At 29.9% G+C, this 27016-nt stretch overlaps 2 protein-coding genes across 2 annotated transcripts in view; one reads left to right on the top strand and one right to left on the bottom strand.

Annotated features, from left to right (window-relative positions):
* LOC134842953 (uncharacterized) overlaps nucleotides 1-27016 on the bottom strand; it is a 319805-nt gene that overhangs the window by 185201 nt on the left and 107588 nt on the right. The gene's annotated exons all lie outside the window — the stretch shown is intronic.
* The window catches only part of LOC134842869 (uncharacterized), an 86846-nt gene that overhangs the window by 19918 nt on the left and 39912 nt on the right, over nucleotides 1-27016 (top strand). The window contains exon 6 of the mRNA XM_063859410.1: nucleotides 1268-1507. Within this exon, the coding sequence (XP_063715480.1) occupies nucleotides 1268-1507 (240 nt within the window). The remainder of the gene's footprint in view (nucleotides 1-1267; nucleotides 1508-27016) is intronic.

Genomic DNA, 27016 nt, shown 5'->3' with positions numbered 1-27016 from the left:
CGGAGTTCTGTTTTCAGGCCAAACATCAACACAAAAATTCAAATGAAAACTATACCTCATAATTGTGTTTTCAGCTCTTTTCTTTTGTTTCACAGTCATTCTTTTGTTTCATAGTCGTATCAATTTACATATTTCAATCTCAATGTTGTCACTGCGGGTAGTCATACAACTTCTAAGTTTGACATAAACTTGAAACACTAAACTTATAAAAACTCAGTTTCTGTGCAGCAAAATTACATATGTGAAACTCGGAGTTCTGTTTTCAGGCCAAACATCAACACAAAAAGTCAAATGAAAAGCATACCTCATAATTTTGTTTCCAGTTCTTTTCTTTTGTTTCGTAGTCGAGAAAACTTGTTTATAATTTGTACAGAACTTGCAAAAAAATAGTTATACAAAAAATTGGATAAACTGCATTTTAACTGATTTAAATCAATTTACATGCTTACATAAAGTCCGTAAAAATTGAGATCAAAAATGTATTTCAAATCGAGCAACAAAAATTGAAATTTTTGTTTAAAAACTTCACGTATATGTCAAAGTATATCGATTTAAAATGGATTAAAGTCAATTTATAGTTTTTGCGACATGATCTGTATAAAATGCATTTCAATTCATTTCTTAGCTTTTTTATCAACTAAGATACAAAAGAACTTCTGTTAAAATTCTGTTGTTTTTTCAAATCAAATAACTTTTAAAACTTTCTTAATGCTGGTTTTTGCCTGAACTTTTAATTTTGTCTTGTAAAAAACAATTGTGCTTGGCTTTTTGTGTGCTAATTAGACAATAACCAGCTAAATTAGGTTTTTAATTTCAGGCTATAGTGAGCGTGTTGACCTTTCACTTATTATTTTGCAAGTTGCTCCGCTCATTTCAAGGTTTTGGAATTTCTTTAATATAATTTTTTACATGAAAGTTGTTTCAAAAAAGGAAGACTAAACGCACTCGACAATTTTGTACCAGGAATAAATATGAAAGACTCGTTTCAAAAAAAGATTCAATTTTCTAAATTTTTCGGTGAAATGAAAAAAATTTATCACTCTGGTTTTTTCAGAATGGTTAAGGTCCTTCAAAAGGTATCAACTTTTGTCAAGTTGTATATGAAAGGCGCGGGCGTCAAAAATTTTTCAAAATTGAAAAAAATTACAAACTGCAAAATTTGCCGACTGTCGCGAATTAAAAAATTTCCTGAATCAAAATACGGGGTGGTCAAATTAAAAGGGCTTTTAATTCATACGGGCTATTAGTGGTTTTGTTTCAAATTCAGACGAAGTTGACGGAGTTGAAGGCTATGGTATCATCACTGCATTAAACGACACATTTCGGCAGCTGATCAACCTCACCTGTAGATCAGACAGCTCAGCTTGTGTGAATCCTTCTACTTTTCAATTCATAGGAAAGGCTTTTAATGAGCAAGGATTGAAACCTGGTGCCACATACCTTGTGAAAATTTCAGGGAATACCGGATATGTTGAGGGTAACGAAACTGAAGTTACCCTTTGCACAAGTAAGTAGCCTTTTCAATTTGCAGTGGAAGGGTTAATGAATTTCTTTAGGCAGGGAAAATCAAACGAGTAGTCTCGACATGTTTCGTTTTTATCTAAATATCGTATAGACAGAATTTAACCGCATTTTACCTCACTGAAAAACCAATGTAACTACAATTACTTTTGATTTTGTTGGTTTCATTTTTGAAATTCATTTCCTGATCTCAAATTGTGTCCCGGGTTGACAAAATGTCGGTATCTTATAACTTCTTACACTGTTTGGCTCTGAAAAGCTTATAAGAAGATAGTTTTTTGTAAAAATTTCATAAGGCAGGAAAATGTTTTACAAGAAAGTTGTGAAATAGGAATATTTCCAAAAAAAACATTCTCACGAAACGTTTTAATATTCTTGACTCTACAGTCCCATAAGTTTCCCTAAAGATGTACAAATTGCACGTTAAATGTTTTAACTGTATCTATCATTTATATCTGAACACAAGCAATTCTTGTGTGATTTTTGAGATTTCATTATCATTGGGACTAGTATCTTTTTGATTGGGACTAAAATTTGCTTTAAAGATCTACAATTCATTATTTTGAGAAAATAATATGGAGCTTGCTAAAGCTTTCTCAACAAACTGATACTTTAACAGAACCAGATAAAGGATCTCTTGATTATGTGAACCTTAACACGAAAAGTTTCAATTAGTAAAGATTTTGTCCGGGTGAGTTTCAATTTTTTGAATTCGAAAATTAAGTAGAACTATAGTTTTTCTCGTAATAAACCTCGCAAAAATTTTCAATTGTCACAATTTGCAACTTGGTTTCCTTATCTAAATCAATTTCTCTAAGAAGCGTTCTTTCAGAAGCATTTGGATGTAGCAGAAGTTAGGAATTAGGCACACTTGCGTATTTCTACTTCCGATGGTTTTCAGATTAAAAACAATCAAGCTGCTCTCAATTGTTCTGAAAACTCAATGTAAAAAAACAGCTTTATATTCGCAATTTTTATATATACTTTTGAATGCTTTCACTAGCACCCATTTTTTCTCACTGAGACAGTTTTGAGAAAACTTCCGAAGAATTTTCCCGCCTCATAACTTTCTTACACAAAATCTCTCTCAAACTGTTCAGTGGATACTGAAGCCAGATAGCTAGTAGTTGATATAGTTTTGGTGGTCAAACCAGATATGCAAAACATTTTTGACTCTACTGTCCCAGCAGTGGTCCTGCAGATGGAAAAAATGCACATTAAATGTTTTAACTGTGTCTATCAATTCTATCTGAACACAATATAATACACAGTCCAGGATATACAACATGACCAATTTTAATTATTGTTCAACTGACCCAAAAATTGGTTATAACCACCAATTTTGTGGCAAATCACAACTAAGTGGCTTTAAACTCAACCGAACTATATGAGAGAGAATTTTTTTGAGAGAAATTCATAAAGCAAGAAAATTTCCCGAAAGAAAGTTGTAAAATGAAAATACATCCAAAAAAATATTTAGTTGTTTGTGAGTAGTTCAAATTTAACAAAAAGAGATATGCAAAAGATTCTTGGTACTAAGCTGCCAGTAGTTGATCCAAAGAAAACAAATTTGCACGTGATATATTTTTTACTGTTGCTATCATTTATATCTCAACACAATATACTACACAGTCAGGATATATAGCATGACAAGTCTTATTAATTGTTTATCTGATACAAAACTCAGTTATAACCACCAAATTTTTAAGCAAATTGTAAATAACTGGCTTCAAAATCAACTGAACAAACTGAGAGAGCTTTTTTTTGTAAGACTTTCATTAGGCAGAAAAATTTCCTAGAATAAAGTTTCAAGCTAAAAAATACTTCCAAAAAAAACATTTTCATGCTATATTTTTTTCGGATATTTCAAAGTTTTCTAAAAAAAAAATTTGAAAAGAGTCTTGACTCTACAGTGCCAGTAATTGGTCCAAAGAAAATCAGTTTGCGCGTTAAACTTTTTTGGTTGTTTTTAAGATTTAAATCTCAACACAATATACTACACAGTCCAGGATTAACACATGACTAATTTTAATCATAGTTCAACTGATCGGAAAGTCACTTATAACCACCAATTTTGAAGCAAATAGCAGCTAAGTGGCTGCAGAACAAACTGAAAATTTTGGAAGAACAATTTTTTGTTCGAACTTCATAAGGCAGGAAAATTCCCTCCAAGAATATTGTAAAGAAAGAATTTTTCCAAAAAAAAATATTTTTCTTATTTTTTCATCCCTACACAATATACTTCACAGTCCAGGATAGACAACATGACTGAGTAGAATCAATGCTCAACTGACCCAAAAATCAGTATTTCAATTTTACTAAAACAGTATTTCAATTTAAATTTTACTAAAACAGATACTCAAAACATTCTTGATTCCAAAAGTTCCAGTAGTTTCCCTAAAGATGTACATTTGCACGTTATTGTTTTTCACTGTGTCTATCAATTTTGTCTGAACACAATATACTTCACAGTTCAGAATACGCAGTATGACTAGTTTCATTCCTTGCTCAACTGGCCCAAAAGCAGTTAAAAGCACCAAATTTGTGTAGCTAACTGGCTTCAGAATCAACTGAACAGTTTCATGCAGAACTTTTTGTAAGAACTTCCTAAGGCAGGAAGTTGTAAAATAGGAAAATTTCCAAAAAAAAACACTTTCACTGTTTCTAAAACGGATATGCAAAACATTCTTGGCTCTAGAGTTCCAGAAGTTTCCCTAAAGATGTACAAATTGCACATTAAGCTTTTTGACTGTATCTGTCAGTTTTATCTCAACTTAATATACTACAGTGTCCAGGATATACAACATTACTATTTATAATCATTGTTCAGCTGACCCACAAATCAGTTATAACCAGCAACTATGTATCAAATTGTAGCTAAGTGACTTCAGATTTAACTGAACAGTTTGAGAGAGAAACTTCTTGTCAGTACTTCAAAAGGCAGGGAAAAATCTAAAATGAAAATTGTTGATTAAGAATAGTTTTCAAAAAAAAACACTTTCTTGAAACGTTTTTTTTAGTATTTCAAGTTTTCTATAATCAGTTTGCAAAAACTCATGACTCTGACTCTACAGAGGCATTAATTGGCCAAGGGAAACACATTTTGCTCTTTATTTTTTTTACTGTGTCTATCAATTCTATCTGAACACAATATAATACACAGTCCAGGATATACAACATGACTAATTGTAATTATTGTTCAGCTGACCCGAAAATTGGTTATAACCACCATATTTGTGGCAAATCATAACTAAGTGGCTACAAACTCAACTGAACTATATTAGAGAGAATTGTTTTGAGAGAAATTCATAGAGCAAGAAAATTTCCCGAAAGAAAGTTGTAAAACAAAAATACATCCAAAAAATTATTGAGTTTTTTTGAGTAATTCAAATTTATCAAAAAGAGATATGCAAAAGATTTTTGGTACTAAGCTGCCAGTAGTTGCTCCAAATAAAACAAATTTGCACGTTATGCATTTTTACTGTTGCTATCATTTATATCTCAACACAATATACTACACAGTCAGGATGACAAGTCTTAATAATTGTTCATCTGATACAAAACTCAGTTATAACCACCGAATTTTTTAAAGCAAATTGTAAGTAACTGGCTTCAAAATCAACTGAACAAACTGAGAGAGCTTTTTTTTGTAAGAGCTTCATTAGGCAGAAAAATTTCCTAGAATAAAATTGTAAGCTAAGAGTACTTCCAAAAAAAACATTTTTATGCAATGTTTTTTATCGAGTATCTCAAAGTTTTCTAAAAAAGATATGAAAAGATTCTTGGCTCTACAGTGCCAGTAATTGGTCCAAAGAATATCAGTTTGCGCGTTAAAATTTTTTTTTGAATGTTTTTCAGATTTAAATCTCAACACAATATACTACACAGTCCAGGATTAACACATGTCTAATTTTAATCATAGTTCAACTGATCAGAAAGCCACTTATAACCACCAATTTTGTAGCAAATAGCAGCTAAGTGGCTGCAGAACAAACTGAAAATTTTGGAAGAACAATTTTTTGTTCGAACTTCACAAGGCAGGAAACTTCCCTCCAAGAAAATTGTAAAGTAAGAATTTTTTCCAAAAAAAAATATTTTTCTTTTTTTTATATCCCTACCCAATATACTTCACAGTTCAGGATAGACAACATGACTGATTAGAATCAATGCTCAACTCACCCAAAAATCAGTATTTCAATTTTACTAAAACAGTATTTCAATTTAAATTTTACTAAAACAGATACTCAAAACATTCTTGATTCCAAAAGTTCCAGTAGTTTCCCTAAAGATGTACATTTGCACGTTATTGTTTTTCACTGTGTCTATCAATTTTGTCTGAACACAATATACTTCACAGTTCAGAATACGCAGTATGACTAGTTTCAATCCTTGCTCAACTGGCCCAAAAATCAGTTAAAAGCACCAAGTTTGTGTAGCTAACTGGCTTCAGAATCAACTGAACAGTTTCATGCAGAACTTTTTGTAAGAATTTCCTAAGGCAGGAAGTTGTAAAATAGGAATATTTCCAAAAAAAAATTTCAAGGTTTCTAAAACGGATATGCAAAACATTCTTGGCTCTACAGTTCCAGAAGTTTCCCTGAAGAGTTAAGCTTTGCATTTTAAAATTTTTGATTGTATCTATCAATTATATCTGAACACAAAATTTCTCACAGTCCAGGATATACAACATGAGTAGTTATAATCACTGTTCAACCGACCCGAATATCATTTATAACCACAGAAATTGTAGCAACTGGTAGGTAAATGGCTGCAAAACTAAATGAAAAAATGAGAGAAGTTTTTTGTAAGAATTTTATAGGTCAGGATACGTTCCACAAGAAAGTTGTATATTAGAAGTTTTTCCGAACAAAAACATTTTCACGAATTTTTTTTCCGGAACAGAAAAGCGAAATAATCTTAAACCTACAGTCCCAATAGTTGCCCTGAAAAGGAATGTTTTGCCCGTTAAACTTTTTGACTTTATCTATCAATTAAATCTGAACACAATATACTACACAAACAAGGATAAACAACTTAACAAAGTTTAACAGTTGTTTAACTGGCCTGAAAATCAGTTATATACAGACAAAAACGTGGCAAACTGTAGCTGACTGGCTTTGGAACCAACTGTACATGTTGAGAGAAAAACTCGTGGAAAAAACTTCAAAAGACAGGTAAACTTTCCACAAGAATGTTCTAAAACCGGAAAACTTCCAAAAAAACCTTCTCTTGAATCGTTTTTAATTCAAGTTTTTTCTTAAATAGAAGTGCAGAGCATTCTCACCCTACAGTCCCAGTAGTTTCCCTAAAGATGTATAAATTGCACATTAAGCTTTTTGACTGTATCTGTCAGTTTTATCTCAACTTAATATACTACAGTGTCCAGGATATACAACATTACTATTTATAATCATTGTTCAGCTGACCCAAAAATCAGTTATAACTAGCAACTATGAATCAAATTGTAGCTAAGTGACTTCAGATTTAACTGAACAGTTTGATAGAGAAACTTCTAGTCAGTACTTCAAAAGGCAGGGAAAAACCTAAAATGAAAATTGTAAATTAAGAATAGTTTTAAAAAAAATAACACTTTCTTGAAACGTTTTTTTTTAGTATTTCAAGTTTTCAATAATCAGTTTGCAAAAACTCTTGACTCTACAGAGCCATTAGTTGGCCAAAGGAAACACAATTTGCTCTTTTAGTTTTTTTTACTGTGTCTATCAATTCTATCTGAACACAATATAATACACAGTCCAGGATATACAACATGACTAATTGTAATTATTGTTCAGCTGACCCGAAAATTGGTTATAACCACCATATTTGTGGCAAATCATAACTAAGTGTCTACAAACTCAACTGACCTATATGAGAGAGAATTGTTTTGAGAGAAATTCATAGAGCGAGAAAATTTCCCGAAAGAAAGTTGTAAAATAAAAATACATCCAAAAAAATATTTAGTTGTTTTTGAGTAATTCAAATTTATCAAAAAGAGATATGCAAAAAATTCTTGGTACTAAGCCAGTAGTTGATCCAAAGAAAACAAATTTGCACATGATTTATTTTTACTGTTGCTATCATTTATATCTCAACACAATATACTACACAGTCAGGATATATAGCATGACAAGTCTTAATAATTGTTCATCTGATACAAAACACAGTTATAACCACCAAAATTTTAAGCAAATTGTAAATAACTGGCTTCAAAATCAACTGAACAAACTGAGAGAGGTTTTTTTTGTAAGAACTTCATTAGGCAGAAAAATTTCCTAGAATAAAGTTGTAAGCTAAGAAAGAATACTTCCAAAAAAAAACATTTTCATGCTATGTTTTTTTCGGGTATTTCAAAGTTTTCTAAAAAAAAAAGATATGAAAAGATTCTTGACTCTACAGTGCCAGTAATTGGTCCAAAGAAAATCAGTTTGCGCGTTAAAATTTTTTTTTGAATGTTGTTAAGATTTAAATCTCAACACAATATACTACACAGTCCAGGATTAACACATGACTAATTTTAATCATAGTTCAACTGATCAGAAAGTCACTTATAACCACCATTTTTGAATCAAATAGCAGCTAAGTGGCTGCAGAACAAACTGAAAATTTTGGAAGAACAATTTTTTGTTCGAACTTCATAAGGCAGGAAAATTCCCTCCAAGAAAATTGTAAAGTGAGAATTTTTCCAAAAAAAATCTTTTTCATGGAACATTTTTGTAGTATTTCAAATTTTCTAAGACAAATATGCTAAACATTCTTGACTCTACAGTCACAGTACTTTCCTTAAAGATGCACTTTTTGCATTTTCAGAACTTCGACTGTATCTATCAATTATATCCCTACACAATATACTTCACAGTCCAGGATATACAACATGACTGAATATAGTCATTGTTCAACTGACCCGAAAATCAATTATAAGCGAAGAGTTTGTGGCAATTTGTAGCTAACTGGCTATAAAATCAACTGAACAATTGAGAGAAATTTTTTGTAAAAACTTCATAAGGCAGGAATACTTTCCACAAAAGAATTGTATTACAGAAGTGTTTCTGAAAATAGAACATTTTCAGGCACATTTTTTTTCAAATTCAAGTTTTTCTGGAATAGAAATGCAGAACATTCTGACCTTAAAGTAGTAGTAGTTGCCTTACTGATGTACAATTGGCATGTTAAATTTTCTGTCTGTATCTGTCAGTTTTATCTCAATTTAATATACAACACTGTCCAGGATATACAACATGACTAATTATAAACATTGTTCAACTGACCCAAAAACTAGTTGTAACCACCAACTTTGTATCAAACTGTAGCTAATTAGCTTCAGTTTCAACTGAACAGTTTGATAGAGAAAATTTTTGTCAGAATTTTAAAGAGCAGGAAAATTTTTTAAATTCCAAAAAAAAAAACTTTTATGAAACGTTTTTTTGATGTTTCAAGTTTTCTAAAAACGATTTGCAAAGCAGTATTGACTCTACAGCGCCGTTAGTTGCCCCAGAAAAATACAATTTGCACGTTAAATTTTCAAAAATGTATCTACCAATTATATCTGAACAAATAAACTACACAGTCGAAAATATAAAACATGACTAATTAAAACCCTTGTTCAACTGACACGAAAACTAATTCTTACCACAAAACTTGTAGCAAACTGTAAATAACTTGCTTCAAAAACAGCTGAACAAAATGAAAAAGCTTTTTTATGGTATGTTCTTTGAATGTATCTATCAGTTAGATGTCAACACAAAATACTACAAAGTCCAGGATACACAACATGAATATTTGTAATTTTTTTAAAACTGAAAATCAGTTAAAACCACCAAATTTGTGAAATTGTAGCTAATTGGCTTCAAAATCAACTGAGCAAACTGAGAGAGCATCTTTCCTAAGAACTTGATAGGGCAGGAAAATTTCCTTAAAGAAGGTTGTAAGAAAAGAATACTTTCAAAAAAATCAGTGTCTTAAAAAAAAAATTTTCGATTATTTTTCTAAAATTGATATGCAAAACATTCTTGACTCTACAAAATCAGTAGTTAAACCAAGAAAAATACAATTTGTAACCTCAATTTTTTGACTATATCTATCAATTTTATCTCAACACAATTTACGCAGCAACCAGGATATACAACATGGCTAATTAAAATCATGGTTCAGCTGACCAGAAAATTGCAAAAAACCATCAACTTTGTAGCGAATTGTAGCCAACATGCTTGAAAATCAACTGAAATGTTCAAGAAAAGTTTTTTGTACGAACTTCGAAAGGCGGGGAAACTTCTTAAATGAAAGTTGTAAAATAAGAATATTTCCAAACAAAAAACATTTTCATGAAATTTTTTTTTTAGTTTTTTAAGTTTTTCTAAAAAGAGGAGCAAAATATTCTTCGCTCTACAGCGCCATTAGGTGCCCCAAAGAAATACAATTTGCAGGTTAAATTTTTTTTACTGTGTCCATCATTTATATCTGAACACAATTACTACACAGTCTGACTAGTTACAATCATAGTTCAACTGACCCAAAAATCAGTTATTACCATCAAGTTTGTTGCTACTTGTAGCTAGCTGGCTTGCAAATCAATTGAAAAATTTGAGAGTGAGTCTTTTTGGTAAGATTTTGATAAGGCAGGAACATTTCCAAAAACAACAAACTTCACGAAACGTTTTTTCAACTTATTTTTGAAATAGAAATGCAAAAGTCTGTTGACTCTAGATTTCAATGGTTACTCTACTCATGTACAAATTGCACATTGTGTTTTTTGCCGTATCTATCACTTATATCTGAAACACAATATACTACACAGTCCAGGATATACAACATGACTGATTATCATTATCGTTCCACTGACTCGAAAATCAGTTTTAACCACCAAATTTGAAGCAGCTTGTAGCTAACTGGCTACAAAAATAACTCAAGAGTTTAAAGGAGAGAGCTTTTTTTGTAAAAAATCAGAAGGCAGGAAAATATCATACAAAAAATTGTAAAATAAGAACATTTCCAGGAAAAATTTTCACGAAAATTTTTTCAGTTTTTCTATATGATTTTCCGGTCAGTTGAACAATGATTATATTCAGTCATGTTTTATATCCAGGACTGTGTAGTATGTTGTGTTGGGATATAAATGATAGATACAGTCAAAAAACTTAACATTCAGTTTTTCCATCTGCAGGGCAACTACTGGGACAGTAGAGTCAAGAAAGTTTTGCATATCTGTTTTAACCACCAAAACTATATCAACTACTAGCTATCTGGCTTCAGTATCAACTCAGCAGTTTGAGAGAGATTTTGTGTAAAAAAGTTATGAGGCGGGAAAATTCTTCACAAGAAAGTTGCAAAAATAGGAATACTTCCAAGAAAAAACATTTTCACGAAAAAATTTTTTTAATTCAAACTTTTCTGAAATAGATATGCAAAACTTCTTTATTCTACAGTCACTGTAATTGCTCTAAAGGTTTACAATTGGCACGTTACCATTTTTGACTGTATCTATTAATTATATCTGAACGCAAAATGCTACAAGTCCAGGATATGCAACTTGACTGATTAATATTATGGTTCAACTGACCCGAAAATCAGTTAGAACCACGAAGCTAGTGAAAACTACTATCCAACTGGCTTCAGTAGCAACTAAACAGTTTGAGAGAGATTTTGTCTTTGATAGAATTTCGCAAAGCAGGAATATTTCCTACAAGAAATTTTTAAAATAGGAACTTTCCCAAAACAAAATATTTTCACGAAACTTTTTTTAGTATTTCGAATTTTTCTTTTGACTCTACCTATTAAATAAAACAAACACAATACACTACGCAGTCCAGGAAATACAATTTTTTGATTAAAATCAGTGTTCAATGACCCAAAAATTAGTAATAACCAGCAATTTTGTAGCAACTACTACCAAACCGCCTTCAATATCATATGAATAGTTTGAAAGAGAGATGTTTGAGAGGGAAATGCTTCTAGTAGGAAATGTTCCTGTCTTCTTTGTGAAATTCTTTCAAAGAAAAGTCTCTCTGGAATTGTTCAATTGATTTTGAAGCCATAAAGCTACAAGCTGCTACAAATTTAGAGGTTATAACTGATTTTTGGGTCAGTTGAACAAGTATAACAAGTAGTCAAGTTGTATATCCTGGACTGTATAACTGATATGTTCAGATAAAAATGATAGATACCATCAAAAATGTTAACATGCAGTTTGTACATCTTACGGGCAACTACAGGAACTGTGGAATCAAGAAGTTTTGCATATCTATTTCAGAACAATTTAAAATTTAAAAAAGTTTTCGTGAATTTACTTTTGGAAAATTCTTATTTTTGAAACAATATTGTGGGAAATTTTTCTACCTTATAATTTTCCTTCCGAACATCTCTCTTTCAAACGATTCATTTGATACTGAAGCCGGTTTGGTAGTAGTTGCTACAATTTGTTGGTTTTTACTGATTTTTGGGTCATTGAACACTGATTATAATTAGTCATATTGTTTTTCCTGGACTGTGTAGTATTTTGTTTTTGTTTTAATCAATAGGTAGAGTCAAACTAAAAATTCGAAATACTAAAAAAAAGTTTCGTGAAAATTTTTTGTTTTGGGAAAGTTCCTATTTTAAAAATTTCTTGTAGGAAATATTCCTGCTTTGCGAAAATCTTTCAAAACAAAATTTCTCTCTCAAACTGTTTAGTTGCTACTGAAGCCAGTTAGGTAATAGTTTTCACAAGCTGGGTGGTTTTAACTGATTTTCGGGTCAGTTGAACCATGATTCTAATCAGTCAAGTTGCATTTCCTGGAATTTGTAGTATTTTGCGTTCAGATATAATCAATAGATACAGTCAAAAATGGCAACGTGCCAATTGTATATCTTTAGAGCAATTACAGTGACTGTAGAATAAAGAAGTTTTGCATATCTATTTCAGAAAAACTTGAATTAAAAAAAAAACTTTTCGTAAAAATGTTTCTTTTTGGAAATATTCCTATTTTTGCAACTTTCTTGTGAAGAATTTTCCCGCCTCATAACTTTCTTACGCAAAATCTCTCTCAAACTGTTCAGTTGATACTGAAGCCAGATAGCTAGTAGTTGATATAGTTTTGGTGGTCAAAACAGATATGCAAAACATTCTTGACTCTACTGTCCCAGTAGTTGTCCTGCAGATGGAAAAATTGCACGCTTAATTTTTTGACTGTAACTATCATTTATATCTGAACACAACATACTACACAGTTCTGGATAAAAAACATGACTGTATATAATCGTTGTTCAACTGACCGGAAAATCAGATAGAAAAACTGAAAAAATTTTCCTGAAACTTTTCCTGGAAAGGTTCTTATTTTTCAACTTTCTTGTAGGATATATTTCTGCCTTATGAAGTTCTTACAATATACCTCTCTCAATTTGATCAGTTGATACTGAAGCCAGATAGCAAGTAGTTGATATAGTTTTGGTGGTTAAAATAGATATGCGAATTATTCTTGACTCTACAGTCCCAGTAGTTGCCCTGAAGATAAACAAATTGCACGTTAAATGTTTTAACTGTATCTATCATTTATATCTGAACACAAGCATTTTTTGTTTGATTTTTGAGAATTCATTATCATTGGGACTAGTATCTTTTTGATTGGGACTAAAATTTGCTTTAAAGATCTACAATTCAATATTTTGAATTTAAAAAAATTTGACTTAGAAAGCTTTTTTGAGAAAATAATATGGAGCTTTTTGAAAACTATTCAAAATAATCTCATTTTGAAAACTAATGTATATGTTAGTTATATTGGAAAAAATTATTAAAATTGATTAATTGGGAAATTTTATGAAAATAGTTTTGTTCTGATCTAAAAAATGTTTTAACATTTGTGAATATTTCATACTGATTGGTTGATATCAGAGTTGTTAAAAATTCAATTTTTAGTGAAAGTTTGATTCCGATTGGTTGATAGCAGAAAAGAAAAAAATTACTTTTAAGAAATGCTCGATTCTGATTTGATACTTTTGAAAACTCCACGGTTACATGGGATGACTTTTTATTTCAGCTTGATCAAATAGGTTGATATTCATTCTGATTTTCTTCCACGTTAGAAACAATTGGTTAATAAATTTGCTAATTTTTAATCATTTTTTTTTCATTTTTTGAGGGTCTTCAACTCATCTTATCTAAAATTTGGGACAATTTGAATCTCACATTTATTCTTTCTATACTTATTGAGATTCCATCACTGAATAGAAACGAAAGAGTTGCATATCTTGATTGCGGCACAGAATACAGTCGCTCACACGCGTCAAGCCATCATAGAACCTGTGGGGTTGTGAAATGTTCGAACTGTAACGTTTGTACATATAGGAGCAAGGAATAGCATTCTTTTTGTCCTAATAAGGTTAAATTAAGTGCTCAGCAGTCTCAAAACACGCTCCAAGAGAAGGTAAAATTAATATCTTCTTTTTGTAAAAATAGAAATTACTATGAATCATAATTTTTGCTGAATCTGAAAAGCTTAAACAATATTTTTGAAAAACTCTACTAAGAGTAATACAGTTGTTTTTATCACAATTCTTGATCTGTCATTTATTTTTTTATTCAAACGTTCTGATTGATGATAAAACCAGCAACAATCGAGCTCAAATTGTCGTGAAACTTTCAATATAAAACCAACCAAAATCTTTAATCTACAGTAAAAACTCCATTGCCTGCAAGCTTGCGGAGCTTTTTTATGATACATTTGTTGTAAAAGTTCATTTCATACGCTAATGAGTGGTAAAGTTTTTCTTAAAAAATTTTAAAAAAAACTTGATACATATAAAACATCGACTAATTGATAGGTTTTGCCTAGTTAAAATTTTAAAGTTTTCCTTGTTTAGTGCTTGTAAAAGTGATCAAAGAGTAGAGCATTTTGATTAAAAAAAAACGGTTTTCTTCATTTTTTGTTTGACAATTTTAGAAAAAAAATTGAAAACTGACCTAGAAAAGATTAAAAATGTATGTTTTTGCTAACTTTTGTAATTTTCAAGATAATACTATACATCTTTCTCAACCAAAAATTTACCTCAATATAAAAATTCAGGATTGAAAAAGCAACTTACAATTATCAGGATGAGAAAATCGTTTAAAGATTTTTTGGTTTAAGAATATATGATGTTAATTCTGCTTTTGATTATTGAATATTCGTTGAAATTATAAAATTTTCAATCTAAAAATCATTTTTCAAGTAAAAATTAGTTCGAATTAAGTTAAGTTGGAAAATAGTAGATGAGGAAAAAACTGAAAAAATATTAATTTGAAGTTGAAACTCAGCTTAATTCGTTTGGAGTTTTGAGATAATTTTAATAAAATTTAGCTTATAATTTATATCTTGAGAAAAAATCCAACATAAAAGTGTAATGCTTGGAAAATTTTTATATCATTCGATATACTAGGTTATTTATACAAAAAGTCAAACATTTTGAGGATTTTTTGTGAACTAACTCCGACATTTTTTGGAGATGATACATGAAGCATAAATCAAAAATTTGCTTTAAAGATCTACAAGTCATTATTTTGAATTTAAAAAAATTTGACGTAGAAAGCTTTTTTGAGAAAATAATATGGAGCTTGCTAAAGTTTTCTCAACAAACTGATACTTTAACAGAACCAGATAAAGGATCTCTTGATAATGTGAACTTTAGCACGAAAAAATTCAATTAGTGAAATTTTGTCCTGGTGAGTTTCAATTTTTTGAATTAGAAAATTAAGTAGAACTGTAGTTTTTCTCGTAATAAGCCTCGCAAAAATTTGCAATTGTCACAGTTTGCAACTTGGTTTCCTTTTATAAATCAATTTCTCTAAGTAGCGTTCTTTCAGAAGTATATGGATGTTGCAGAAATTGAGAATTATGCAAACTTTCGTATTTCTACTTCCGATGGTTTTCAGATTAAAAACAATCAAGCTGCTCTCAATTTGTTCTGAAAACTCAACGTAAAAAAAACAGCTTTATATTCGCAATTTTTACATATACTTTCAAATGCTTTCACTAGCACCAATTTTTTCTCACTGAGACTGTTTTGAGAAAACTTCCGAAGAATTTTCCCGCCTCATAACTTTCTTACACAAAAACTCTCTCAAAATGTTCTGTTGATACTGAAGCCAGATAGCTAGTAGTTGATATAGTTTTGGTGGTCAAAACAGATTTGCAAAACATTTTTGTCTCTACTGTCCCAGTAGTGGTCCTGCAGATGGAAAAATTGCACGTTAAATGTTTTAACTGTATCTATCATTTATATCTGAACACAATTATGGAAAGTTTTGTTTGAATTTTTCCAATGAAGTTGCGTAGGTGTTACTACTACTATATAATTCCACCATTTACTGCAAAAATCATTCATCCCATTGGCAGCTGCTATGTGTCAAGTACTTCCCAGCTTTTATTTAGATTATAAAAAAACATTAGATATTTCTGTTTCCATCGAGTTTTACGAAAAAAAAATAGTAACCCAAGATTATTGCGTGTCTGCTCACGATTTTTTCTCTGCCTTGGAAGGTTGCAAATATCATTTATTTTTAATAGGAACATCTTTTAGGCAAAATTTTCAGAGATTAGACAAATATGTTCACATATTTCGCAATATTTTTTAACCGGTTATCCAAACTTTAAAAACTTTCCGGTTGTTTATATTACAAAATACCAAGAAGAAAAAGTGTAATGCTTGGAAAATTTTTATATAATTCGATAGATTAGGTTATTTATACAAAAATTCAAGTTTTTAGAGGATTTTTTTGTGAAATAATTCCGATATTTTTTGGAGATGATACATGAAGCATAAATCAAAAATTTGCTTTCAAGATCTACAATTCATTATTTTGAATTTAAAAAAACTTGACGCAGAAAGCTTTTTTGAGAAAATAAAATGGAGCTTGCTAAAGATTTCTCAACAAACTGAGACTTTAACAGAACCAGATAAAGGATCTCTTGACTATGTGAACTTTAACATAAAAAGTTTCAATTAGTAAAGATTTTGTTCTGAGGAGTTTCAATTTTTTGAATTAGAAAATTAAGTAGAACTACAGTTTTTCTCGTAATAAACCTCGCAAAAATTTTTATTTGTCACAATTTGCAACTTGATTTCTCTTTCTAAATCAATTTTTCTAAGAAGCATTCTTTCAGAAGTATTTAGATGTTGCAGAAGTTAGGAATTAGGCAAACTTGCGTATTTCTACTTCCGATGGTTTTCAGATTAAAAACAATCAAGCTGCTCTCAGTTTGTTCTGAAAATTCAACGTAAAAAAACAGCTTTAAATTCTCAATTTTTACATATACTTTTGAATGCTTTCACTAGCACCAATTATTTCTCACTGAGAATGTTTTGAGAAAACTTCCGACACAAATTTAAAAAAACCGATTTAATAACTATTTTGCTGTTATTTTGCTGTTAATAAACAAAACGATTTAATGGTTCTGCAGATGCAAAAATTGCACGTTAAATGTTTTAACTGTATCTATCATTTATATCTGAACACAACCAATTCTTGTTTGGTTTTTGAGAATTCAAAATAATTGGGACTAATATCTTTTCTTGTTACGTTTTTGATGAGCAAACTGATCAGATGAGGCGAAAATAGAGAATTAAGTTTGTGATTAAAAAAAATGGAAGTAAGCAGTATGTGTCATTGCGATTTCCATTTATGGAAGTAGTACCAATTATGGAAGGTTTTGTTTGAATTTTTCCAATGAAGTTGCGTAGGTGTTACTACTACTATATAAATCCACCATTTACTGCAAAAATCGTTCATATCATTGGCAGCTGCTATGTGTCAAGTTCTTCCCAGTTTTTATTTATATTATAAAAAAAACTATTAGATATTTCTGTTTCCATCGAGTTTTACGAAAAAAACATAGTAACCCAAGATTATTGCGTGGCGTGTCTGCTCACGATTTTTTTTCTTCCTTGGAAGGTTGCAAATGTCAATTATTTTTAATAAGAACAGCTTTTAGCCAAATTTTTTAGAGATTAGACAAATATATTCACATATGTCGGAATATTTTTTAACCGGTTATCCAAACTTAAAGAACTTTCCGGTTGTGTATATTACAAAATACCAAGAAGAAAAAGACAAAAAAGAATAATCTGGTAATTTTTTTTCACTCCTTAAAAATAGAACAAATTGAAATTTTTTGACCGAAAATTCAAATTTTGAAGCTTTTTTGAAAAAAAATGTAAACCAGACAAGAAATCTCCTTTTGAAAACTAATGTATATGTTAGTTATATTGGAAAAAATTAACAAAATTGATTAATTGGGAAATTTTATGAAAATAGTTTTGTTCTGATCTATAAAAATGTTTTAAAATTTGTGAATCTTTCATTCTGATTGGTTGATATCAGAGTTTTAAAAACTCAATTTTTAGTGAAAGTTTGATTCTGATTGGTTGATAGCAGAAAAGAAAAAAAATTACTTTTAAGAAATGCTCGATTCTGATTGGTTGATACTTTTGAAAACTCCACGATTACATTGGATGACTTTTTATTTCAGCTTGATCAAATAGGTTGATATCCATTCTGATTTTCTTCCACGTTAGAAACAATTGGTTAATAAATTTGCTATTTTGTAATCACTTTTTTTTTCATTTGTTGAGGGTATTCAACTCATCTTATCTAAAAATTTGGGACATTTTGAATCTCCCATTAATTCTGTCTATACTTGTTGAGATGTCGTCACTGAATAGAAACGAAAGAGTTGCATATCTTGAATGCGGCAGAGAATACATTCGCTCACACGCATCAAGTCATCATAGAACCTGTGGGGTTGTGAAGTGTTCGAACTGTAACTTTTATACATATAGGAGCAAGGAATAGCATTCTTCTTGTCCACATAATGTTAAATTAAGTTCTCAGCAATCTCAAAACACGCTCCAAGTGTAGGTAAAATTAATATCTTTTTTTTAAACAAAAATAGAAATTACTATGAATCATAATTTTTACTGAAGCGGAAAAACCTAAACAATAAATTTGAAAAATTCTAGTAAGAATTATACAGTTGTTCCATCACAATTTGTGATCTGTCATTTATTTTTCTATTCAAAGAATCTGATTGATGATAAAACCAGCATCACTCGAGATCAAATTGTTGTGAAACTTTCAATATAAAACCAACCAAAAATCTTTAATCTACAGTAAAAACTCCATTGCCTGCAAGCTTGCGGAGATTTTTTGCGATACATTTGCAGTGAAAGTTCATTTTATACGCTAATGAATGGTTAAGTTTTTCTTAAAAAATTGTAAAAAACCGGATACTTATAAAACAGCGACTAATTGTTAGCTTTTGCCTAGTTAACATTTTAAAGTTTTCCTTGTTTAGTGCTTGTAAAAGTGTTCAAAGAGTAGAGCATTTTAACCAAAAAAACGGTTTTCTACTTTTTTGTTTGACAATTTTAGAAAAAAAATTGAAAACTGACCTAGAAAAGACTAAAAATGTATGTTTTTGCTAACTTTTGCAAATTTCAAGATAATATTATACATCTTTCTCAACCAAAAAAATTTACTTCAAAATAAAAATTCAGGGTTGAAACAGCAACTTACTATTATCAGGTTGAGAAAATCGTTTGAAGATTTTTTGGTAAAGAATATATGATATTAATTCTGGTTTGGATTATTGAATATTCGTTGAAATTATAAATTTTTCAATCTAAAAATCATTTTCAAGTAAAATCTAGTTCGAATTAAGTTAAGTTGGAAAATATTAGATAAGGCAAAAACTGAACAAATATTAATTTGAAGTTAAACTCAGCTTAATTCGTTTGTAGTTTTGAGATATTTTTAGTAAAATTTAGCTTATAAATTATATCTTGAGAAAAAATCTCACATAAAAGTGTAATGCTTGGAAAATTTTTATATCATTCGATATATTAGGTTATTTATACAAAAATTCAGATTTTTTGAGGATTTTTTTGTGAACTAACTCCGACATCTTTTGGAGATGATACATGAAGCATAAATCAAAAATTTGCTTTCAAGATCTACAATTCATTATTTTGAATTTAAAAAAACTTGACGTAGAAAGCTTTTTTGAGAAAATAAAATGGAGCTTGCTAAAGATTTCTCAACAAACTGATACTTTAACAGAACCAGATAAAAGATCTCTTAATTATGTGAACTTTAACATAAAAAGTTTCAATTAGTAAAGATTTTGTTCTGGTGAGTTTCAAATTTTTGAATTAGAAAATTAAGTAGAACTATAGTTTTTCTCGTAATAAACCTCGCAAAAATTTTTAATCGTCACAATTTGCAACTTTATTTCCCTTTCTAAATCAATTTCTCTAAGAAGCGTTCTTTCAGAAGTATTTGGATGTTGCAGAAATTAGGAATTAGGCAAACTTGCGTATTTCTACTTCCGATGGTTTTCAGATTGAAAACAATCAAGCTGCTCTCAGTGTGTTCTGAAAACTCAACGTAAAAAAAAACAGCTTTATATTCTCAATTTTTACAAATACTTTTGAATGCTTTCACTAGCACCAATTTTTTCTCACTGAGAGTGTTTTGAGAAAAAGTGCGACACAAATTAATAAAAAAAACCAGTTTTATAACTATTTTGCTGTTATTTTGCTGTTAATAAAAAAAAACGATTTAATAACTATTTTGATGATTTAATCATTAATTGATAGTTGAGGATCCCAAAAATTGTACTTTTGCCCAAATAGTTTATTGTTGTAACTGAACAAGAGAACCTAAAGAAGATCTTGTAAAAATTACAAAGTATTCATTAGACTTTATCAGTTCTAATTTTATCTCTGCCTGCAAACTGTTCGTTCAATTGGTAGCATTTTCCTCCTCAATTCCCTAGTTCTGACTAAAAGTTTTCTGGCAAAGTGAGTTTATTAGCAAAAACATGTACAGCAGAGAGCAAGAATAACCTTAAAGCATAGAAAAACTTTACGGAAAATCATGAAAATTAAGTTATAGAAGCAACAAAGAGATAATCATTAGTTTTGAAGAAGATTTTGTTGAATTTCATCCAATCTAATATAATTTTTAAGAAAAATTTAGCCCAGTTTTAGTCAGTTTTAGCAGTAAAATGTTTATTTTTCAACAATGATCCAAAACTTGTTATCATTATCAACGTGAAAAATTTCTCAGAACTTTATTTTTTGTACAAGTTTTTGGTTAATCCGTGAGAAAAAACTGAGGAGTAGATCGATCATAGAGTTTGATCTAGAATTTTCAAGGAATATTGCTCTTAATAATCATTTGAATTTAGATTCATAGGCAAATTCTCCTTGAATTGATTGAAAAACCAGTCAATTACACTAATGAAAGGTTAAAAATAGAAAACTTTGGATAGATTTGATTAACTTTTACTTTCTTTAAAATTACGATTAATTGCATTATTTTTCCGAGAAATCAGAAGTTTCAATATTGTTTCAGCTAATATGAGCTTTATATGTTTAAAGCATTATAGAAACTGATTTTTAGCACCAATTAGGGTAAATTTTTCCGTATTTCATTATTTTGGGAGAAAACTGTGAGAAAGTCCAATATTTTATTCAAAGTTTTTTTATCACTTTCTCAACATGATCACTGTCTCAACATTTAAAAACTACTTGAGTCTAATGTCAAACTTTACACGTATGTATAGTTTTTCAATTAGATCGGAAGTAACATAAAATTAGCCAAAACCTTGAGATTTTTGCAATTTTTTCCGAAAACTTGTAACTTTTGAAAATTAGTAAAGATTTTGTTCTGGTGAGTTTCAAATTTTTGAATTAGAAAATTAAGTAGAACTATAGTTTTTCTCGTAATAAACCTCGCAAAAATTTTTAATCGTCACAATTTGCAACTTTATTTCCCTTTCTAAATCAATTTCTCTAAGAAGCGTTCTTTCAGAAGTATTTGGATGTAGCAGAAGTTAGGAATTAGGCACACTTGCGTATTTCTACTTCCGATGGTTTTCAGATTAAAAACAATCAAGCTGCTCTCATTTTGTTCTGAAAACTCAACGTAAAAAAAACAGCTTTATAATCGCAATTTTTACATATACTTTTGAATGCTTTCACTAGCACCAATTTTTTCTCACTGAGACTGTTCTGAGAAAACTTCCGAAAAATTTTCCCGCCTCATAATTTTCTTACACAAAATCTCTCTCAAAGTGTTCAGTTGATACTGAAGCCAGATAGCTAGTAGTTGATATAGTTTTGGTGGTCAAACCAGATATGCAAATCATTTTTGACACTACTGTCCCAGTAGTGGTCCTGCAGGTGGAAAAATTGCACGTTAAATGTTTTAACTGTATCTATCATTTATATCTGAACACAACCAATTCTTGTTTGATTTTTGAGAATTCAATATAAATGGGACTAGTATCTTTTCTTGTTACGTTTTTGATGAGCAAACTGATCAGATGAGGCAAAAAGAGAGAATTAATTTCGAGATTAAAAGAAAATGGAAGTAAGCAGTATGTGTCATCACGATTTCCATTTATGGAAGTAGTACCAATTATGGAAAGTTTTGTTTGAACTTTTCCAATGAAGTTGCGTAGGTGTTACTACTACTATATGAATCCACCGTTTTCTGCAAAAATCGTTCATACCATTGGCAACTGTTATGTGTCAAGTTTTTCCCAGCTTTTATTTAGATTATAAAAAAACCATTATTTATTTCTGTTTCCATCGAGTTTTACGAAAAAAACATAGTAACCCAAGATTATTGCGTGTCTGCTCACGATTTTTTCTTTTCCTTGAAAGGTTGCAAATATCATTTATTTTTAATAGGAACTTCTTTTAGCCAAATTTTTCAGAGATTAGACAAACATATTCACATATGTCGGAATATTTTTTAATCGGTTATCTAAACTTAAAAAACTTCCGGTTGTTTTTATTACAAAATACCAAGAAGAAAAAGACAAAAAACAATAATCTGGTAATTTTTTTTCACTCCTTAGAAATAGAACAAATCGAAAATTTTTTGACCGAAAATCCAAGTTTTGAAGTTTTTATCGAAAAAAATATAAACCAGACAAGAAATCTCATTTTGAAAACAAATGTATATGTTAGTTATTTTGGAAAAAATTATTGAAATTGATTAGATGGGAAATTTTATAAAAATAGTTTTGTTCTGATCTAAAAAAATGTTTTAACATTTGTGAATATTTCATACTGATTGGTTGATATCAGAGTTGTTAAAAATTCAATTTTTAGTGAAATTTTGATTCTGATTGGTTGATAGCAGAAAAGAAAAAAAATTACTTTTAAGAAATGCTCGATTCTGATTTGATACATTTGAAAACTCCACGGTTACATGGGATGATTTTTTATTTCAGCTTGATCAAATAGGTTGATATCCATTCTGATTTTCTTCCACGTTAGAAACAATTGATTAAAAATTTTGCTGTTTTTTAACCACTTTTTTTCATTTGTTGAGGGTATTCAACTCATCTTATCTAAAAATTTGGGACATTTTGAATCTCTCATTAATTCTGTCTATACTTGTTGAGATGCTGTCACTGAATAGAAACGAAAGAGTTGCATATCTTGAATGCGGCAGAGAATACAGTCGCTCACACGCATCAAGTCATCATAGAACCTGTGGGGTTGTGAAGTGTTCGAACTCTAACTTTTATAAATATAGCAGCAAGGAATAGCATTCTTCTTGTCCACATAATGTTAAAATAAGTGCTCAGCAGTCTCAAAACACGCTCCAAGAGAAGGTAAAACAATTATCTTTTTTTATAAAATTACAAATTACTATGAATCATAATTTTTACTGAACCTGAAAAGCCTAAACAATAAACTTGAAAAATTCCAGTAAAAATAAAACAGTTGTTTCATCACACTTCTTGATTTGTCATTTGTTTTTGTCAAATGAGCTCAAATTGTCGTGAAACTTTCAATATAAAACCAACCAAAAATCTTTAATCTACAGTAAAAACTCCATTGCCTGCAAGCTTGCGGAGATTTTTTGCGATACATTTGTAGTAAAAGTTCATTTTATACGCTAATGAGTGGTTAAGTTTTTCTTAAAAAATTGTAAAAAACTGGAAACTTATAAAACATCGACTAATTGATAGGTTTTGCCTAGTTAATATTTTAAAGTTTTCCTTGTTTAGTGCTTGTAAAAGTGTTCAAAGAGTAGAGCATTTTGATTAAAAAAAAACGGTTTTCTTCATTTTTTGTTTGACAATTTTAGAAAAAAAATTGAAAACTGACCTAGAAAAGATTAAAAATGTATGTTTTTGCTAACTTTTGTAAATTACAAGATAATACGATACATCTTTCTCAACCAAAAATTTATTTCAATATAAAAATTTAGAGTTGAAACAGCAACTTACAATTATCAGGGTGAGAAAATCGTTTGAAGATTTTTTGGTTTAGGAGTATATGATATTAATTCTGCTTAGGATTATTAAATTTTCCGTTGAAATTATAAATTTTTCAATCTAAAAATCAATTTTCAAGTAAAATTTAGTTCGAATTAAGTTAAGTTGGAAAATAGTAGATGAGGCAAAAACTGAAAAATTTTTAATTTGAAGTTGAAACTCAGCTTAATTCGTTTGTAGTTTTGAGATAGCTTATAAATTACATCTTGAGAAAAACTCCAACATAAAAGTGCAAATTTTGCGTATTAGGCAAACTAGGCAAACTTGCGTATTTCTACTTCCGATGGTTTTCAGATTAAAAACAATCAAGCTGCTCTCAATTTGTTCTAAAAACTCAACGTAAAAAAAGCTGTATATTCTCAATTTTTACATATACTTTTGAATGCTTTCACTAGCACCAATTTTTTCTCACTGAGACTGTTTTGAGAAAACTTCCGACACAAATTAACAAAAAAAAACTGATTTAATAACTATTTTGCAAGAAAAGTGATAGTTAATGATCCCAAAAATTGTACTTTTGCCCCAATAGTTTTTTGTTGTAACTGAACAAGAGAACTTAAAGAAGAATTTGTAAAAGTTACAAAGTATTCATCAGATTTTATCAGTTCTAATTTTATCTCTGCCAGCAAACTGTTCGCTCAATTGATAGCTTTTTCCTCCTCAATTCGCTAGTTCCTCCTCAAATTTTCTGGCAAAGTGAGTTCAATAGAAACAACATGTACAGCAGAAAGCAAGAATAACCTTGAAGCATAGAAAAACTTTACGGAAAAATCATGAAAATTAAGTTATAGAAGCAACAAAGAGATAATCTTTAGTTTTGAAGAAGATTTTGTTGAATTTCATCCAATCTAATATAATTTTTAAAAAAAGTTTAGCCCAATTTTTGTCAATTTTAGCTGTAAAATTATTATTTTTCAACAATGATCCAAACTTGTTTTAAATATCAACGTGAAAAATTTCTCAGAACTTGTATTTTTTGTACAAGTTGTTGGTTAATCCGTGAAAAAAAACTGAGGAGGAATTGGATCATAGAGTTTGATCTAGAAATTTCAAGGAATATTGCTCTTAATGTTCATTTGAATTTCGATTCATAGGCAAATTCTCCTTGAATTGAATGAAAAACCAGTCAATTACACTAATGAAAGGTTAAAAATAGAAAACTTTGGATAGATTTGATTAATTTTTACATTCTTTAAAATTACGATTAATTGCAATATTTTTCCGAGAAATCGGAAATTTTAATTTTATTTCAGCTAATATATGCTTTATATGTTCAACGCATTATAGAAACTGCTTTTTAGCACCAATTAGTGTAAATTTTATCGTATTTCATTATTTTGGTAGAAGACTGTGAGAAAGTCCAAATTTTTTTATCACTGTCTCAACATGATCACTGTCTCAACATTTAATAACAATTTGAGTCTAATGTCAAACTTTACACGTATGTATAGTTTTTCAATTAGATCGGAAGTAACATAAAATTAGCCAAAACCTTGAGATTTTTGCAATTTTTTCCGAAAACTTGTAACTTTTGAAGGTTTCCAAAAACTTGAATTTCAGTAGGTTTCAGCAAAGATTCAGCAAAATTGAGTACTGTTTTATAAATAAAAATTAACTAATAAAATAGTTATTAGGTCGAATTATATCAAATCTTATCGTGTCTTGAAGTTTTTTGAAAAAAATTGCAAATTGGTTTGATAAAAATCCCAATTTTTTTGCACATCTTACCATTGACTTACCATGAACGAAAAAACATCATTACGCAATCTACAGGTAATACTCACCAATTAAATATTGCGTGCCGAGAATTTTGAGAAAAAAACTAGACATTTCGATACAAAATCTAAAAAAAAATACCGTTTTTCTTACCATTCTCTTACCACCAAATTGAAACCTCACCATTAATTGTCTCAATACATTGAGATAACTATTCCTTTTGTTGATACAATGCATTTCTATCCCTTATGCATAGGAACATCTATACACTATCCTAAAAAATAGAAAATCTAAACACTATCCTAGGACATGGTAAAGATCGGGCGCCAAAATTTATTTCTCGAAACTTACAAGCTTACCATCTGAAACTCTGAAACCTTTATGCAATTTTGTAACATAGGAAAATTTATTCACACGTCAACAAAAATAATATTCAACCATTAAGTAACACGCGCTGAAATAAGTACCACGCGCTGGGTCAGCCATGCCCCCCCCCCCTGGTTAGACCCAACATCTACTACTCCTTATTCTGACAAAGACTCAAACATGGAGCAGGAACTAGCAAACTGTCATGCGGTGTATGACATAGCAACATACAAGAAGAGAAGGTTGTGTGTCACAGTCAAGAAGTGTGTCACGCGCTACATTCAGATTCGACTCTTCACTGCAACGGAGAACGAACTGTTGAAGCAAGTTGCCTATGTCAAATATGTATACAACGAACGAATTCAAAGAAATCGCCCAAGTTTTGGAAATTTCATGTTTGTTGAGAACAGAACTTTAAAGTTCAAGAATTTTGTTGAGTGATGATGTTATATTCATGTAAGTCAAATATTCATCTTCTTGAATCTTTTTTTAAAATTTTTTTGATCTGAGCAGTATGAATTGGAACTTTGGTTTTTCCAGAAGTCTTGTTTTGAAGCTTCAAAATAAATTAGGACTTTTCATATCGTCTAAAGAGAAAAGTCCCAGAAATTTTCACTAACAGGTTTGGATACAGAATCACAGATTTGTCAATTTGAGTGTACTTTGCATGATGGAAGACGTAAAATTTTTCTAGGTTATCGTTCAGATATGAAAAAACTAGATCTTATAGACAATTGTAGGAAAGAAAACACTTGAAAAAACAACAAAAGTAACAGTTAGAAAAAGAAGAGTATGATAAACTGATTGATTTTATCCCCTCGGTTTTGTCTTTTGGAGAAACATTCGAATAAATTTTTATCATTATTGACGAATGCACAGTAGAAAATGAACGTTCAGAAATTAAAAGAAATTCTCAGAAATTTTAATTTGATTAAGCATGAATTTTCATCAAATATAAAAAGAAAAATTACTTTCTTTGTACCTGTATTGTTTTGGACCCAAACATATGTTTGAAAGAATTGGACCAAAATTTTCCTTTTGGAGGTCTAAGTGGATATGGAAATTACTGCATGGATTATTTTTTCGCAAATTCAAAAATCTTCAGA

Source organism: Symsagittifera roscoffensis, chromosome 1, assembly GCF_963678635.1.
Source record: "Symsagittifera roscoffensis chromosome 1, txSymRosc1.1, whole genome shotgun sequence".
Lineage (NCBI taxonomy): Eukaryota > Metazoa > Xenacoelomorpha > Acoela > Convolutidae > Symsagittifera > Symsagittifera roscoffensis.
This window is presented reverse-complemented; position numbering and strand designations above follow the sequence as displayed.